The sequence below is a fragment of the Cricetulus griseus genome (genome assembly GCF_003668045.3).
Source record: "Cricetulus griseus strain 17A/GY chromosome 1 unlocalized genomic scaffold, alternate assembly CriGri-PICRH-1.0 chr1_1, whole genome shotgun sequence".
In the NCBI taxonomy this organism is placed as follows: domain Eukaryota; kingdom Metazoa; phylum Chordata; class Mammalia; order Rodentia; family Cricetidae; genus Cricetulus; species Cricetulus griseus.
In genome coordinates, this window is record NW_023276807.1 from 47,550,312 (window position 1) to 47,568,631 (window position 18,320).

At 34.8% G+C, this 18,320-nt stretch overlaps 1 protein-coding gene across 2 annotated transcripts in view; it reads left to right on the plus strand.

Annotated features, from left to right (window-relative positions):
- Sgcz (sarcoglycan zeta) overlaps nt 1-18,320 on the plus strand; it is a 289,997-nt gene that overhangs the window by 188,785 nt on the left and 82,892 nt on the right. For both annotated transcript variants that reach the window (XM_027391227.2, XM_027391228.2), the window contains exon 3: nt 13,707-13,794. In XM_027391227.2, the coding sequence (XP_027247028.1) occupies nt 13,707-13,794 (88 nt within the window). The remainder of the gene's footprint in view (nt 1-13,706; nt 13,795-18,320) is intronic.

Below are 18,320 nucleotides of genomic sequence, written 5' to 3' on the forward strand. Positions count from 1 at the left end.
GAGAATTCTACATACTATTTTCAAGATAGATGTACCAGGCTGCTGTCTCATCAACACTAATCTTCTTTCCCCATTTTGTCACATCCATGTTACTATTTGTTATCAGTTGTTTTCTTCATCTTGGCTATTCTTACTGCATTGTCCCGAAAACACTGCCTGCAAGGCTCTGTCCAAAGCAAACAATTTCCCCATCATTGCTAATTTTAGCATAACATTATTGAGAATACCAAGAAAGGCATTTAAGAATAACAGAAAAATAGGGCAAAATGAGAAAAAAAACATTTAATTTTAAACCCAACTTAATAAATGTGTATCCTTTTATTTCAATTTTACTTTCAACCGTGAAAGGGAGAGGAACTGTAGTTGCTTGTGTAATATAATTTTTAAAAAATTATTCACAATTAAAGAAATAACTCTTCCCCAAACAAATTTTTGATGAAATTGACCATATAGAATTTCATAACAAGATCATGAAATAAGAGCAAAATTTTGTGAGAATTGTTTTAAATCAAAAGCAGAAGCCTGGCTTCTGCTTCATAATATGTAATCATAAAGTCAAAACTATAATAAATAGAATGAAATAATTATTTTGAAATATACTGTCAATGAAATAACATTCTACATATGTTTATGCATATACTATACAAGACATAAGTATACAAGTATGTACAAAAGTGTAATGCTGATAATCTATTGTTCAAATTATCTATACACATGTTTTCTTTATTGAGATTCTTTTTGGGGAGGTTCAAGACAGGGTTTCTCTGTGTAGTTTTGGATCCTATCCTGACACTCACTCTGTAGACCAAGCTGGCCTCCAACTCACAGAGATTCGCATGCCTCTGCCTCCCGCATGCTTGGCCTGGCCTGAGATTCTTAACAGCAGTAAATGTCAAAGAGTTTCATAACACAACTTGTCATATAGTATATGATAAATGACAGTGCTTGTATTCTTGTTAGTTTTTGTAGCAGATACTTATATTTGGGAACTGAGAAATGTAGATTACAGTATTTTTGGCATTGTGCGAAGTTTGAAGTTCTTGTCTGAAAACAAGGGAGTTTGCTAAGGCCACAGTGAAGCCAGATCTTATTCAAATGAGGAATTGGTTCTTAAATATACATTAAGTTTTAAAACTTTTATTAGAGAGAGAGACAGCGACAGAGAGAGGAGAGAGACAGAGAGAAAAGAAAGACAGAGAAGACAAGGGGGAATGATTAAATTGACATCAAAAGCTCATAGTAGCATACATAAATAGTACATACACACCCCACTGGGAGAATCTATATTAAGTGAAACATATTAAGTATTTGGAGGGAGCTAAAATGTTTTGTATTGATCTTATAGAACTTCATATCAAAGCCACCAAGTAGTTGTACTTAGAGATTTTTCATTTTCCATTTCTAAAACCTTGCCTACTGGTTGCTACTATGCTGTCCCCTAAATTATAGACACTAACCCTCTGCAATTGCAATCAAATAAAATCTTCCATAATTTGTTTAGTCATAATGTTTTATCACAATAGCAAAAACAGAAAATAACAAACACAAAAACATAACTCTGGGTTTCTTCTTTGCATTCAGGAAGGAATTTGCAGTAAACAATCAGCCACAAAGTAAAATGAAAAGTCAGTTCTAACATTTTCAAATATTTGGAGATTTAATAAGCCTACTTTAGTTTAAGACACAGAAAGAAGCCATGTGCTTATTTTTCAAGTAGTGAAAACTTAGCTACATGAATGAAGATATTTCTGGAGAAAAATCATCTAAAACTCATTATCTCTTTCCCTACTTGAAAATTAAAAATCCCCTTGAAAGCACATATATCTTATTGAGAAACTTGATTTTCTCATTTAATTGTGTTGCATTTAAAAAGTAAAAATTGGAGTCTGGAAACTTACTTTTCTAAATTGCCAAGTTCTATGAAAAGTAAAATAACTTAATGAAAATATTTCATTCTTCTTCTTTCATTGTATACCTAAAACATGAAGTTTTTCATATATAAATACTATACCTAATATTCTCTCTCTTTTCTGTATCACTTTGCCCCTGCATGCATATGCACAGTCATTATTATCATTCCTATCCCAGAAAAATTTACTCATTTAGTTGATTAAAAATAGAAAGTCTCTGTACCTTGTCTGGGCCAAAATATCTATCAACCCATCACATCCACTTATTTGGTTTCTGGATTGTCCATCTTATTGTATGTGACAGAAAATTTTTAACAAATTCTCTAAAGTTTCTATGAGACAGACCTTGTAGAATTACATTCTACCCATGCTACTTCATAGCATAGTGCAAATCTGTAGAACTTAATGTGCAGAGTGAACTGAGGTGACATCTGGGGCTAGGGCTAACGGTAATGTCCTAGAAAGACTGAAGGGACATCTGCAGTAAAAACTGATACAATGCTTTGAGCAGAAGTAAAAGAGGAAGAAATGTCTCTAGAGCTACAAGCCATGGCTGAGCAAAAGAGGGACCACTAGTACTGTTGTACATCTAATTGATATAAAATAGCAATATCTTACTTATATGAATCCTTTATTTTTTTGGAGAAGACATGGTATGTTTTTCATTCAGGGTACTTACTCATTAAAAACATGCATCTGTAAGGGTACTCATAGGTAAATTTGAGACATTTGGTAGATGGGCTGATTCCAAGGTTCTCATGTAATTGAGAGCAGGTAAAACTTCTCTGGATGAAAACAGTCTAGATATACTTTTATCTGCAGGTAAGGAAAGCCAAAAAAAAAGCATATGTATATGACTGTGGTGACTGCGTAACACCAAAGAGGCACGCATGACCATACAACAACTTCAACGTGCAGAGATATTCCTAAGAGTCAACATCACTGGGGAAATTATCAGTAAGAATATTGGACTAGAAATGTATGCAAAGTTGAGTTTCAATAAATACTTTCTCTATACTATTTCACACTCTATTAAAATTATTAACCAGAAATCAGAGGACATTGCCTTAGCAATCCATACCACTATATTTAAAATAATAATTTCAGTAAGTAGATAATTTCTTTGCTGAAAGAAATTAAATTTCCTATAATCTTGTTATTAAGCAATGAATTTTTAGTTACCTGTTTTGAAGGTTCTTATGTGGATCAAATAAGAAAGGGAATAGAGAAAAAATTGTTACTGTGTACAGCACAGAGATGAGGAATACAAATTAAACCATGTGATTCAGCTTGTTCCATTTAAATAGCACTTCAGAAATCTGCTAGAGAGGAATTAAAAACAAAACAAAACAAAACAAAAAAACTAAAGAGAAGTAAAAGAGACAGCATGACCCCTAAGAAATCTGTGTTCTAAACACAAATCCAGATGACCGTAAAGAGCTCATCCAAGTGGTTACATTTCAGATGTGTTCTGCAGTCATTCAGAGTGTGTTTGGTAACCTTAAACCATGTGTGAAACATAAAAAAAAAAAAAACTATTTTGAAAAGTCTGCATAAAGAAAAGGAATAAACAACACAATCCATTCTCAGAATAGTCCAGTCAAGTGGAAGACTTGGACACACGAAACACTGGGTAAAACAAAATAACTGTAACAAATTGTAGTTGATGTCAGGCTGACTGCTCAACAAAGTGGAGGGCAGGAGCTGAATGTTAACTGGAAGGGTGAGAGGGATGCCCATGGAATACAGCTTTGTGCTTGGATCTGAAAAGTGAGTATCTCAACTGTCATCCAGCCAGATAATGAGCAGTGGACACGAATTTAGGCGAAGTGAAACTAAAGGTATGAATAAGAGAAAGAAAGGATACAAGTAAATTTCATGGTGTGAAATGAAGAAAGTTAAAGTGAATGACATCATAAAATACAATGTATGCTACAAATATTAATATTTAACAAAAAGTAAATATTATTTATTTTATTTTAATTCTAGTATGCTAACATACAATGTAAATGGACAAGTGTACGTTAAAATTATTTAGAAAGTGACACTATATAAAAATAAGAGTGAAGAGAAAGTGGTTATGCTGAGCTTCTTGTATCTAATAAAGTGTGCTGAGAAAAGATATAAAATAGTGTATTCAAAAATATAATTCACAAGGCTGAAGAGCTGATACAGTGGTCAAGGTCATATGCTATTTTTTAAGCCAACCCTGGTTCGATTCTTGGCACCCTGATGGTTGCTCACAATATTCTGTAACTCCAATTCTAAGAAAACTACACCCCCTCTTCTGGTCTCTGAAAAATGCACAGGCATATATGGAGACAAAACTTCCATACATATAGAATTAAAATCAATAATAATTATCATTACTATAATAAAGGAAGCATCTTTTATATAGAAAGTGATAGACACATGAAGGCTCTAAGGTTGGATAATAATGTAGGATTATGAAAATAATTTTTAATTTCTATCAATGAAGAAAAAATGCATCTTCATACTGTAGATAATCAATCAATGACATTTTAAGTCCACACAAAATTACCATTGAAGAAATGAGTCAACAAGGATATTCTTTCAGAGTATGTGAAAATGTGAAAACGCAAGTATCTTGGATGTTTTTTGTTGTTGTTTTCTGTTTTGTTTTGTTTTGTTTTTTATCAAATTGGACGTTTGTCTTTCCATCTATATCTGGAAAGAAAGAACCTCATTTCAGAAATTTCCTCCAGTAAGACTGGTCTATAAGCAATTCTGATGGAATTTACTTGATTAATGAAACAGGAGGGAAGGATCAGTTTAATTTAATATGGCTGGTGGTACCCACAAATGAAGTGGCTTGGGACTGTATACCAAAACAAGTAAGAAAGAGAAGCAAAATGGAGCAAACCAGTAAACTCTACTCCACTTTGGTTTCTGCTTCACTTCCTGACTCCAGGTTCCTACCTTGAGTTGAACGCCTTAACTTCCCTTCATGCAGAGCAAAATTAGAGATTTAAAGGGAGACATTCCAACATATGCCAATGAAATGTAGAAGATTATGAAAAGATACCTTAAGAATTTATATTCCATTAACATGGAAATAAAAGAAATAGCTGAATTTCTAGATGCATATAACATATAAAAATCCACAATGACATACATAATTCAAAACAACTTATAACAATAAGTAAGACTGAACTAGTAATTAAAATATCCCATCTAAAAATAAGCCTTTGTCAATATTGATTACAAGCAGAAGTCTATCAGATTTTCAAAGAACCAATATCAAAACTTCTCAAATTATTGCCTAAAATAGAAATGTAAGCTTCTAAACTCAAAGAACCAATATTACCTAAATTCAAAATCAGATAAAGAAGCAATAAAATAATACAACTGATTTCCCTGATGAACATAGTCACATAAAATATTATAAGTATTTGCATGTGAAATTCAAGAGTGCTTGAAAACATATTCACCATGGTAAATTAGTTTTATTCCAGGTACATGTAGTTCATCATAGGTAAATCAATAAAAGTAATTCATCACAAAATGGTCTCAAGGACAGTATCATAAGGAGTGGTGGTTTGAATAAAAATGGCCCCTTAAAATCATGTATTCGACTGTTTAATCAGCTAGGGCACTATTTGAATGGTTAGAGGGAAGAAGTATGTCACAAGGGGTTGTCTTCAAGGCTTCAAAAGTCCGTGCCATGCTCAGCATCTTTCCATGCTGCCTGAGGACCAGGAGATAGAATTCTCAGCTACTTCTCTAGTACCATGTATGCCTGCCTATGTCCCACCATGCTCTCCTTCATGATGATAATGAACTAAGCCTCTGAAACTATTAGCAAGACCACAATTAAATGTTTTCCTTTTTAAGATTTGTCTTGATCATGGTGTCTCTTCACAGCAATAGAAAAGGGACTAAAATATATGGTAAACTCAGTAGAGACAGAAAAGTCCTTTAATAAAATCCATCCCCCTCTTTTTTTGTCAGAAATTCCCTGGAGTATTTCTCAATAAGTACTATGTAAAAATGCCTATAGTCAACATCATAGCAAATGAGAAAACTCAAAGCATTCCCATTGAGATCAAGAACAAGATGAAGATGTTCATTCTCCATACTGTTATTTATATTGTGCTCTAAGTCTTAGCTAGAAGTGTCAGAGAGTAAAAGCTATACAGGGAGAAAAATGGAGAAGTCAAAGTATCTATATTTTATATGTGGCATGATTCTATATGTGAGAAATCCCAAAATCACCTCCAGGAAGCGTCTATAGATGGTAAACACATTCAGCAAGATAGCAGGTTACCAAACCCACCTGCACAAATCGGTAGCTTTCCTGTATAGCACTGACAAAAATACTAAGATATAAGTAAGGGACACAACACCATTCATATAGTATCAAAAATGTTTTTGTGATTCGAGTTGAACCACAGAGCCAAAGTAATAAAACATGGTACTGACACAAAAAGAGGCAAACAGATTAATGGAAAAGAATAGAGGATGCCTATGAACCACATCAGTGACTGGCAGCACAATAACCCCACGGTGCAGTAGTGGCACACAAGCTTTGCCATAAGCAAAATAACCAATACTTGGCTAACAGGACTTCAGATTTACTCAACAAGAATGGCACCATACCTGGTACTGAATATCTAGCTAACTACTCGGTGCTACTAATGTCATGATTATTTCAAGAGAATATCCAACTACTAATTTACTGATCCCTATAATTCCAAACAACAGTCTATAAACATTTGTCCTTATACTCACAAATAAAAATACTATTCACCCTTCATCAAGGAAACTTCCCTTAGAAACAGATGGGTGCCCAGTATGGAAATACACAACTGATGAAAACGCAGAGTTGTGTAGTCCAGTGCCAAAGGATACATCTACAAAACACTCCCACTGTTGGCCATGACACAACAGGGCCCATACAGATATGGGTGACCTGTGCTATCACCCCGGGCCATGGTGTCCTGCCGGCCCAGGCTGCTGCCAAGGGCCATGTCTGAATCGGTGGCCCTATAGTGGCCACGGTCAGGATTGATGCACGTGACTCCTGTTGCACCGAGTGACATGAGGATGCCTGAAGTCAGATCAGACACCTGAGTCCAAGTTGGTGTCTGCGGGCCAAGATGCATCCAGATTGAGTGCCTGCACTGCTGCTCAATGTCATGGTGATGTTGGGGCCAGAGCTGCAGTTGAGGGCCATGTCCTGGTCCGTGGCCCTACTGCAACCAGGGTCTGTGCTGATGTCTAATGCTCCTGGTTACCATCGAAGGACGTGAAGACACCTGAGATCGATGGCCATGTTGGTGTCTCAGGGCCATACTGCCGCTGGGGCAGTGGTGACATCCAGACCCAGCTGCTGAGGAGGACCATGTTGGGGTCCATGGTTCTACCATGGCTGAGGTCTGTGCTGAACTCTTGGTCTTTTATTGCCACCAAAAGTTACACAAAGGCCCAGGATTGGGCCGCAACCTGAGGCTTTGGTGGTATCCGGGAGGCATGCTGATGCCAGAACCATTCCCACCTGAGTGACCATTCCTTCTACCCAGAGCCAGGATGTTGTCCCATCCTAAGCTGTCTGGGCCCATGTTCCAGCCTTAGCTGCAGTCCATGTTATTAAAAAGATTCCTACAAATTAGTGTAGTGTGTAGTATAACACCTTGACTATTTAAACACTTTCAAAGCACTAGCAGTGTCATTGTTGATCCCTGAGGTAATATCACATAATATCATATTTCTCCTTTATTTTTATAGAAATTATAAAACATGAGGATAGTGCTCTGTTTCTTTTAATATCTAAGACTGGGTACTAGTGGTCTCAGTTTTGGAGCACAGGAACAGAAGGAATCATAAAGAAATTATTTAAGAAAATAAATACAAACAAAACATTGATGACAACTATTTTCTCATAGATGGGGCTTTGAAGAAACAGTCAAAAAAGAACACAAAACATGTGTTAAATCTTTGTTTAGGGTAACATTTCCTAAATGTCTTTTTTTCCAAATAAGAACAAACAAATATTTACTGTTGATTCACACTGAAAAATATAACTACTAACAGACTTACTAATCGAAAAGCATTGCAGGATTATATTCTTGTTAGATAATCCAAATGGGTTGTCTTAGTTTTCATCACAAATGCATTTATTCAGAATCCAGTGGTCCAAGGTTATGATTTGGTCCTAAAATGCATAAGTAGTGGTCCTAGTCTCAAAGTAATCACTGTGCTGATTTATGTACAAAAATCACCATTTAATTTTCCAGTGAACATGCTGCACTCATAAGAAATACATTGGCTTAACAGGATTTACAAGTCAGAATAGCATAATATGATTTTATTCACATAGGTATATTGTAGAAAATTGCTCATCACCCCTGATAGCTCTGCTTACGTTTCTAGTGAGCACGATTGCTGTTGGTACCACAGTAAAAATTTAATCTGGATATAAAAATTTAATTCCAAGAGGAAGTGAGCCAGGGAAAGAAATTCAATAGGATCCCTATGGTGAGGGAAAAAGTGAATTGACATCTTGTAAACAAAAAAGCACAGTAATTAAACCCGAAGTTCTAACACGCCTATTTCTGCATTAGATTAAATGCCTGTTGACTGTTGCCTTTAAAATTTACTTTCCTTTGGCCTTAAGATCTTTCATACAGATCTTACATACTTATAACACTTTCCCGGTACATTACTTAAAAACACTAAGATGTTATGTTTTTCAATATACTTACACTCAAATGTGATCAGTTTTAATATGTCTAGTAATTCAAGTGAAAGCAAATAATCTCATAAATTTTATGGATATAAACAAAATGATATATATCAAATATTTAAAAGTAATGTAAATTCAAATTTGATAACCAATTATGCACAATTTTTGAATTATGAGGAACACTTAAGTTTATTTCTTACATCCAAATTATTATTTAATATATAATATTTCTTTTCATTGTTTATTTTTCAGATTGTAGTCTCCCTTCCATCTCTCCCCCAAATGCCTTTCCATACAAATCTCCCATCTCTCCCTAAAATTAATGCCCTCCTTTTTATAGAACTCTTTCAAAATGCCTAAAGAAAAATCTGTTTACATATAAGCCATCTATAACTGAAAATATTTAAAATATTTTATTTTTATACATTTATTTTCTCAGTCCCCTCTTCATTTAACAATTTACCTTTTATATATATATATATATATATAATATATATATATATATATTTCCACAGTCCATTACTTAAAAACACTAAGGATGTTATGCTTTTCATTATACTTATACTTGTTTTTCAAGACAGGATTTCTCTATGTAACAGCCCTGGAAATCCTGGAATGCACTATGTAGACCAGGATGGCCTTGAACTTACACAGATCCACCTGGGTCTGACTACCTGAGTGCTGAGATTAAAGGTGTGCATCACCACCATTCAGCTGTAATTCTGTTTTGGTTTGGGTTTTTAAAGAATTCTTCATCATATTGTAATCACTTTATTGACAGAATGGTGGATGTTCAAAATGGCCTATAATAAGGATGTTGTGAATATATAAAAAATATTTCATGTTCAAAAAAAAAAGTCTACATTGTATTTTGCCAGCATGGAATGTAATTGTTTTATGTATTTGTATGGGCTACACAAAATATATTCTATGTAATTATCAGATACTGTAGTGCCCTTATTGGCATAAGTACTTGTCTAGAAATAGTACTTAGTAGGCAATCTGTACTGTCAACAGAATTTGGACATTTTACATGGTAGGAATGATGTAATTGATTTAAAGTAATTCAGTTGTCTTTAAACATGGAAGTCTACAGTACCCACACACTTACAGAGAAATTATAAGATATAATTTTAGATTTTTTTATTTCTAATGTTATAATATGATAGCATCATTTCCTCTTACCTGTATTTTTAATGCAGAAATAAAACTTCATTTCTAGCTAAATTATCCTAGTTGAGATAAGAAACAAACCAAAAGTGAAAATAAATGTCATTTTTACAGCAAAATCTTAGCAGAATAAATATGTATTCAGATTTGGGAAATTATTTTAAAAATAAGATCATGTCAAATCTAGCTAGAATGCACTTGAGAATCCCACTTCATAAATGTGTATTTTTGAGTGTTGTGTGTTTTGAACGTTACACATAGTGTATATGTTGTATCACCTCCTTGCATAATTTCTTACAGATAGAGGGGCCCATAAGAGCTCTAAGAAGTGTCTATTATATATTTTCCTTCACAGTCAAATAAAAAATACCAATTCCTAATATTCAGTGTTTAGGTGGCTGGTATATAAATTACATGTACATGAAACACACACACATATCAGAAGCATTAAAGGTAGCATCCACTTATATGAGAAAACATGTGATATTTGTCTTTTGTTCTCTAGGTTACATAGAGTGGTTACTTCTTTTTTGTATAACATTTTCATTTTTTACACGATATTTTTATTTTAAAACAATCTTTCCTCATTTTACATAGCAATCCCTGTTCCCATCCCCTCCCATCCAGAATGGTTGTTTCTATTTCCATCTACTTGCCTGAAATTTTCATAAAATATTTTCTCTGAACAGCTGAAAAATCATCAAGTCTGTAAATATGCCACATTTTCATTATTCATTCATCAGTTTTGGAAAACGAGGGTGTTTCTACTTCCTGGCTATTATGAACAGACCATCAATGAACACTGATGTGCAAGTTTCTCTGTAATAGATGTAGAATTCTTTGGGTTATTCTTTAAAATGGTTTAGCTGTATTTTATGGTAGATATATTTTCAGCTTCTGCTGAGCACCCACAGTGATTTCTGTAGTAGTTGTTCCAGTTAGCACTCCTGCAGTAATGATTAACTATCCCCTTTCCCCGCATACTCAACAGCATCTGCTGTTATTCATTTTATTAATTATATGCATTCTTTATTTTTGTATTTTTAGGTTATAATTACTGTATTTCCCCTTCTTTTTTCCTCACTCCATATTCTTCCAAACATATCCCTTGCTCTCTTTTAAGTTGTTGGCCTTTTAAAAAATTGTTATGGTTATTGATTATGATGGTGGTCGTGATGGTGTGAGTGTGTGTGTTTCTATTTCATCTCTTGCAAAATATTTGTTTAGTTCTATATCCAATTTCAAAATTGGGTTCTTTTCTTGATATGTCCAGGTAACTAGTAAGGGACCAAGGCAAAGAGGAGAATCTTCCAATGAAGGAGATATAAAATATAATGCTATGAAAGGATACAGTGGAAATTAGAACAGAAAGATTGAAGTGAGTGGGAGGGGAGGGTAGATGATGCAATATGGGGAAGGCTATCTAACATTGAAGACCATTCAAAAACCCATATTGAAACTCACTACTCTAAAAGTTTCCATATATATATTATATATATATATATATATATAATATATATATTTTAAATGGTGTTGCTATAATATGGAGGGAAACAGTACCCCCAGCTAGTCATCTCATGTTATCCCATACAAACCCCAGTATGAGGAATGGGTTACATAATTTTGGTCATTATCCAAAGAAATCCCATAGACTCCCAAAATTCTACAGTCTGTTGCCAATGTTATGGTTATCCTACTATCTTCACAGTAAGACCCTATTTCTAAATACCACATACTTACGTATAGAATATGAAGAAATCCAGCCTCAATCCCTACTAAGTAGCATTCATAGTGGTAGAAGATACTATACACACTATCATAGGACATCAATCTCAAAAAGCCATGAATTCCACTAGGTATAATAATCACCTGGCTGCAAGATACACTCATTGGTGCAATAGCTACAAGAATGATTGGGAAGTGACAATATATTTCTTTTGGATTTAAGGTCCACTACATGCAAAGGAATCCATATCTGTTGCTCTTAGTAAGGCCAAGAACTAGAGACTATATAGGTTATGATCCCTATAGGAAATACCACTACTATTATCTGCTAAAGGAACATAGCAATAAAATGGCTCCTAATGACATATTACTGAGCATAGAGAACAGTGTATCACTTAGCATACAACAGAGATACTTCTTCTTTCAGTAGATGGTAATTAGTACAGAATCCCACTACTGGAGAATGAGCAGAGGGTGAGAGATTTTGTTTGGAGTGTTTAGCCCCAAATGGGTTGTCTTTAACATATTCCTCCCTTGGCCCTAAGGTTCAGGAATCTATGTGGGAATAAGTCATACAACAAATTATAAGAGGCAGAGATGATGAATAGTTTTAAAGAAACAGCATTTTTCAGACCATCATGTCGGATGCACAAAAGAAATCACAGACACTGTGACTAGCACAAGCTAAAGACAGACAAGATCTCAGCATGAAGGAGGGCAAATGGCCACTAGGCCCACTATTGGATTCTAAGTTATTTCAAATAATAGCTTCTAAGAGGGAAAATACTTTTCTTCAATGGAGTGACACTGGGTATATCAGTCATACTCCAGGGCAGACTCCACACTCATGACAAGTTGGCCAACACAACACAAATGATCTCTGATTTTCAGTGGTTTCATTTCTTTGTTTGCCTTTCTTTTGTTTAAGAAAGAGAAAGAACATGAACTTGTGTGGGTATGGAAGTGAGGAAGATCTGGAAGGAGCTGAGGAATGAGAGAGAAATGATAAAATATATTGTATTATATTCTTTAAAAAATAAATACAGATTTAAAACAATAAAATAAAATATACGTGTAATGATTTCAATGTAAAAGTATCATATTAAATGGATGGGAGAGAAAATTTAGGCAGATTATTTTTTTAATTTTCAAAAACTAATCTTTCCAAGTTAAGCTCCTTAAAAGTAGCTATGGTTTTATAACTTAAAGACCCAAGTCCCTATAAAATTATATTATGCAAAATAAATATTAATTTTTGCATAAATGGTTACATAATTTATCAATAATCAACTTTGGTTAGATAATTGGGTATTTTAAATGTTCTACAGTCCTAGGTAAGCATCTAATTGGACACATATAAACAAACAAACAAACAAACAACAGCAACAAAAAAACCAAAACAACCTTCAGGAAAATAACTTGCGCTTCCTTGCCTCAACTATTGTACAATTTCTAGAGCATTCCCTCATAAGGAAGGTGAATAAAGTATTAGAAAATTGACTAGTGAATAATCAACTTATTATCAATTAATTAACTAATTGATTAATTGTATAGGCTATTTACTTAATAAACGCATAGCAAATACTTCCTGTTTGCACTAGGAAAAATAGCAGACGTACAGCAGTGTAAACCTGACTGTCATAGTCTTTGTCATTTTGGACACAATCAAGTAAACAAAAAGGAGATAAACATGTAAATACAACATGAGACAGGTAAGCTGTGCATGTGACAAATGCTTTAACAAAAGAAATGTGGACAGGAAGTTTATGAGTTGAAACAAGCAGTACTCACAGTGATCAGAGGAGGGCATTTTGAGGAAATTTCATTTAATAATAAGGTCTGAAAGTTGCTTACAAGGAATTCCCTATTGGGATGGGATGGATTCTCTGTGCCAACAAGCTTATATGTCCTAAAGAACGTGGATGTAGGGGATTTTATAAGCCTTAGTTAAGAGCCATCAGTAGAGTTGAAAATGCTGCCTTCAGATGGCTAATGCCTGGGTATAAACATGCAAGCATGCCATTCTACTGCAAACCTATTCTGAGACACCATCTCTTTACCCAGCTGAAGCAAATGTTAATACAATAGTATACTGTTTACAAAGAAACTTGAGAGAACATGCACAGCACGGTTGCATGTGTTCTGACTCCAGTTACACTGTTGTTTGATTTATGTGTTTCACACATGTTTCCTAGGACAGTCCACTGGTCTTACAGTCTGACAGGAATGTAACAGTGAATGCAAGAAACCACATGGGGCAGCTCACTGGACAGCTGACAGTCGGTGAGTGTTCGGAGGTAAAGTCTCTTCATTCTGTCTTACTCCATTTTTGACTCTGGGGTCAAGTTGAAATACATAAAGCTGTGTTCCTTCTCAAATCTGTTACTCCAAAGTTCCACAATGTCGTGTTTTTCCCTGAAATATTTTCATGGTATATCAAAATAGATACAGAAAGCACACGGGTTGGCCTTACCCTTTCTCAAGGGTGGATGAGGGGGTAGAAAGGTGGTAGGAGGAGGGAATGGGAGGACACGAGGGAGGGGAACTGCGGTTGGTATGAAAAATAGATCTTAAAAATTAATTTAAAAAAAGGCATCCTCAGTCCTAAATTAATTGTATTATCTAATAGATTTTAATTTAGCTATTGACATTTTATCAAAATAGCATGCATGTGTAATTATTTCACTCAGTTTTTTATATAGAAAAAGATAAATCAAGCTCAGTTATAGCTATCTAAATTATATATATATATACATATATATATATGGTATACATGTAATGCTAAAGTGTTTTGATATAATATAAATATGGCCTGTGATGAAATGACATGGTACTGTCATTGCTTGACCTATGAATATGTTACTATTATCTGCATTTCTGTATTTAACTTTACATCATCTATAATATGTGTGATATACATGCAATGTTAGAGGGTCAATTTTCAATGTTGAGGAATGAATTATCCTATTTTAGTGACAAATTAATGTCTTCAATATTTCTAATTGAATTTTAGAAATATAATAACACATTTATAAATATGAATGATTGCTGTGTCTACTTCCTTTGTGGAAATATGAGCTTTGATAACTTATTAGTTTCATTGAAGCAAAAAGGATTACTCTGTCAGTAAATATCTACTGTCATAACTACATATTTTGTGACAAATTAAAATATATTACTTATAAAAGGGGGCTTAAAGTAAATTTACTTAAAAACTACAGGAATCAAATATTTCTGTGCATGCATAAATGTGCCAGAATCATCAAGCCATCAATATTAATCTCAATGACAATTTGTTACTGTCTCAAAATAGAATAAGATGGCCTGAAGAACTGGGCCTAAGTTGGGAATATTTTCCAAATCAAAATTTATAGTTAAGAATGTTTAGTAGAATAGAATTTTCTCAGTTCAACATAGCTGAAGTGTTTCTTAGTGGAATGGTCAACTGATAAATTTAAAACACACAGACTATATTGCAAAATCCATTGTCAAATAATAGTTACATAATTCCTGCCTGTAGCTTGAAGCAGCTGTTTGATTACAGGGTGTGTAGACAATGCCATCTGCATTCAATCACATGCTTCTATGCATGAAATATAAAGAATATATTTTGCTTGCATTTTAGCCATTCTTGCTAACTCTTTCAATGCAATGTTAATATTCAAATGAGAGAAAAGAGAAAAATAGAGCGAGAGAAAGAAAAGGTGTTTAATTTCAATGAATCATGTAGCCAAGTATTTCTGTGGTTATAAATACATTTAAAATAGAAAACCTTAATCTAAAAGCTGGTGATGTGGGCACACTGTGGCTCACTCCCATATTATTCCTCTCCTTTGTAACTGTCACTAAACAAAGAACAACAGCACATTTACTTTAGAGTGGGTTGTAACACATTAAATAACCTTGTATATCCAGGAGTGGTAGGGCACCCTTTTAATCCCAGGACATGGGTGGTTGAGATAGGCAGATATCTGTTAGCTTGTGCCCACCCTGTCTACAAAGTGAATTCCAGGTCAGACAGGATAACACAGTGAGAACTTGTCTTAAATACAAACTTATATATGGATATGTACCATTAAATGGAGTCTAAGAAAACAACTTGACTCTTTTGGAGATCAGCGTTTTCCTTTTCTAAAACAGGCATGACCCTTACTTTGAATACTGTAAGAAAAAAATGGAAGTGGCTTTGGTGTCTTTCAATGGGAAGCGATAGTTACATGTCAAATGTGTCATTATTTTGGTGGTGGTAACTGTAATTGTGATGACTTTCCTTGCAATGTATTGCTATTCTGTGAAGAATTCCAGGATGACTTTCTATCACTTTGTCTTCCTAATGGTAGTTAAATGAGGCACATTATGATTGTTACCATGTGTCAATGTAAACGTCTCCTCTGTGTCGGGCCCAAAAATATCCATTATGATATTTTGGGTGTAAACCTCAGCTCAATTACAGGAGCTCAAAGCTCAAAATTCCAATTGTCTTTCAGATGCTGCCTGGTTACCCCTGGATGGCCTGGCCAAGGTGGAGAATGGCTCCAAATTTGTATAACAATAGACTTAGGCCCTGGGTGGGCCCACACATATTCTGAAAGCTAGTGAATTGTGCCTGGTGCTGGAAGGCTGGGACCCTTGAGGGCTGGTGAGGACTTGCAGTTCTAAGACTGTCTCTAGGACTAAAGGAAATATTTAATATCAGCTTTATACATGATAATAGATGTCTTCTGCTATCACCTCCACTGTTGAACAGCTATTTAAGAGGATGATTGAATAAATAAACCGTGAACTCCAGCATGGACTGAGAGCACTCCTGAGATGACAAGATGTCTCTGTCTCATCCTTAACGCTGTTGGGTAGCTAGGAGTTTCCCAATCCACACTCCTCCACTCAGGGATGGACTGGGGCTGTTCGGCTGGTTCTGAATGCAGCCACAAAGCCTTCAGTCCAGAATAGATTGCCACTGTAGCGTAGGACTGATACAGGCTGGCCCCCTGACACCTATGTATACAGAATGTTTAAAAATTTGAATCTTGGAAAGATAATTTTCCTTTCTATAGATTTAAAGAGGAGTATATTCTGACAATATATTCAGTCCAGCTTCTTTTTTAAAAATGGGGTGACAAAGGTAACTTTATAAAACAATTTTTGTTTGGGGGCATGGCATTGATTGTAGTTCTTAGGTATGACAATTTATTTATTTAAAATATATTACCTCTAATCAGCATATGTTATGGGCTAGAATTTCAGTTATTCTGCAAATATAATATTACCTAAGAACACATCTATTTCCAGTGAAAATGCACAGTAAATTCCAGTAGATGATGATTTTTTTCTAGATTTTTATTTCTATTGTTAGACCCCCGGAAAAACTCAGGCCTCCGGGGTTCCAGCCCAGGACCGCAGTCACCCCAATCACCAGGCAGATTTGAAAACTTGCTGCAAACTGCATGAAGCTTTATTGTTTTTTAACGAGCTAAACCCATGTTAGCTCGGGTCTTTCATCCACCCGCCATGGTGGATGACTAGCAAAGACAGCTCGAAACAGCTGCCAAGAGATCTTGTATGGCAGCATAAGGGAAGTGTCTAGGGGTATGCACAGGCTCAGGATTGGTGTGCCTCCAGGCTTGGAGGGCTTACCCTGTGTTGATTGGTCAATTGATTGTTATGGCCTATAGGCCCTCCCAGAGTGGTTGCTATGCTCTGCATATCATTGCTGTGCACTTGTCCGTAAAGCACACCCAGAGCTGTAAAACATTGAGCCGACAGCTAACTTCTGGTTGGTTCCTTGCCACTAGGCAGGCATCTGATTTCTAGTGACTAGGACAAAGTCATGGCAAGCACGTGTTACTGTCATGGCTGCCAAAATGGGGAGCTGGTCCCTTCACTATAATGTATTTGAAAGAAAAAGAAGTCTACCTCATTAGTAGCCATTTGTTCAATTATACCCTCTAAAATGCTGTTTAAGAGATATGAACAAACCAGATCCCTATCTACCTTGGGTCCTGACTTGCTTCTTCAGTGTAAGCCAATTTTTCTTCTTACTCTATATAAAAAAGACCTGGAATTTAATCCAGAGATGTGACATGTGTGGTATGTTAATTTCAACACTATTTTTCTGCCTTTGAAATAGAAATCAAATTATTCCCCTTCCAATAAGTGCAAAGAAAATACTATTTACATATATGAATGCATATATTTATTCATATGTACATACACTTTAAGTTTACTCAATCTAAATATTTTTAGACATTTGGTACAAAGCCTAAGTTGACAGATATTTTTAACTTATAAAGATCAATAGTTTATATTAAAATGGGCTATTTAATATCAGAATTTGCTTGCCAAATCTACAATTCTGATTTTTTCATGACAATTCTAAGTTTGGAAGAGATACACAGCATCTCAAGTTTCTTCCTCCAAATTTCTCTTCTTAGAATAAAGCTGAAAGAAAGGAATGAGATTGTTGTTGAGAAGGTTAAAGGAAGTACAACATACCAAGGTCAGACTCCTTGAAGATAAAACAAGAACCCTCCTAACCAAGTCTCAGAATCACTTTCCAGGTCAACATTTCCTATTATTTGTTCTATAATTATGTTTGTATGCAAAACATTCATTTCTGTATAGGAAGAAAATGGTATGTGGTTTTAGGTATGATCTGATCATATGTTGAGAGTCCGATGACATTTTCCATGACTTTCTTTCAAATCATGTAGATTTAGCTAAGAATAATTTTGTGAAGCATATTTGCTATTCCTGGAGAGCCATTGCAATGTGAGATATAGAATAAATGTCATTTTTGTACCACTGTAAAT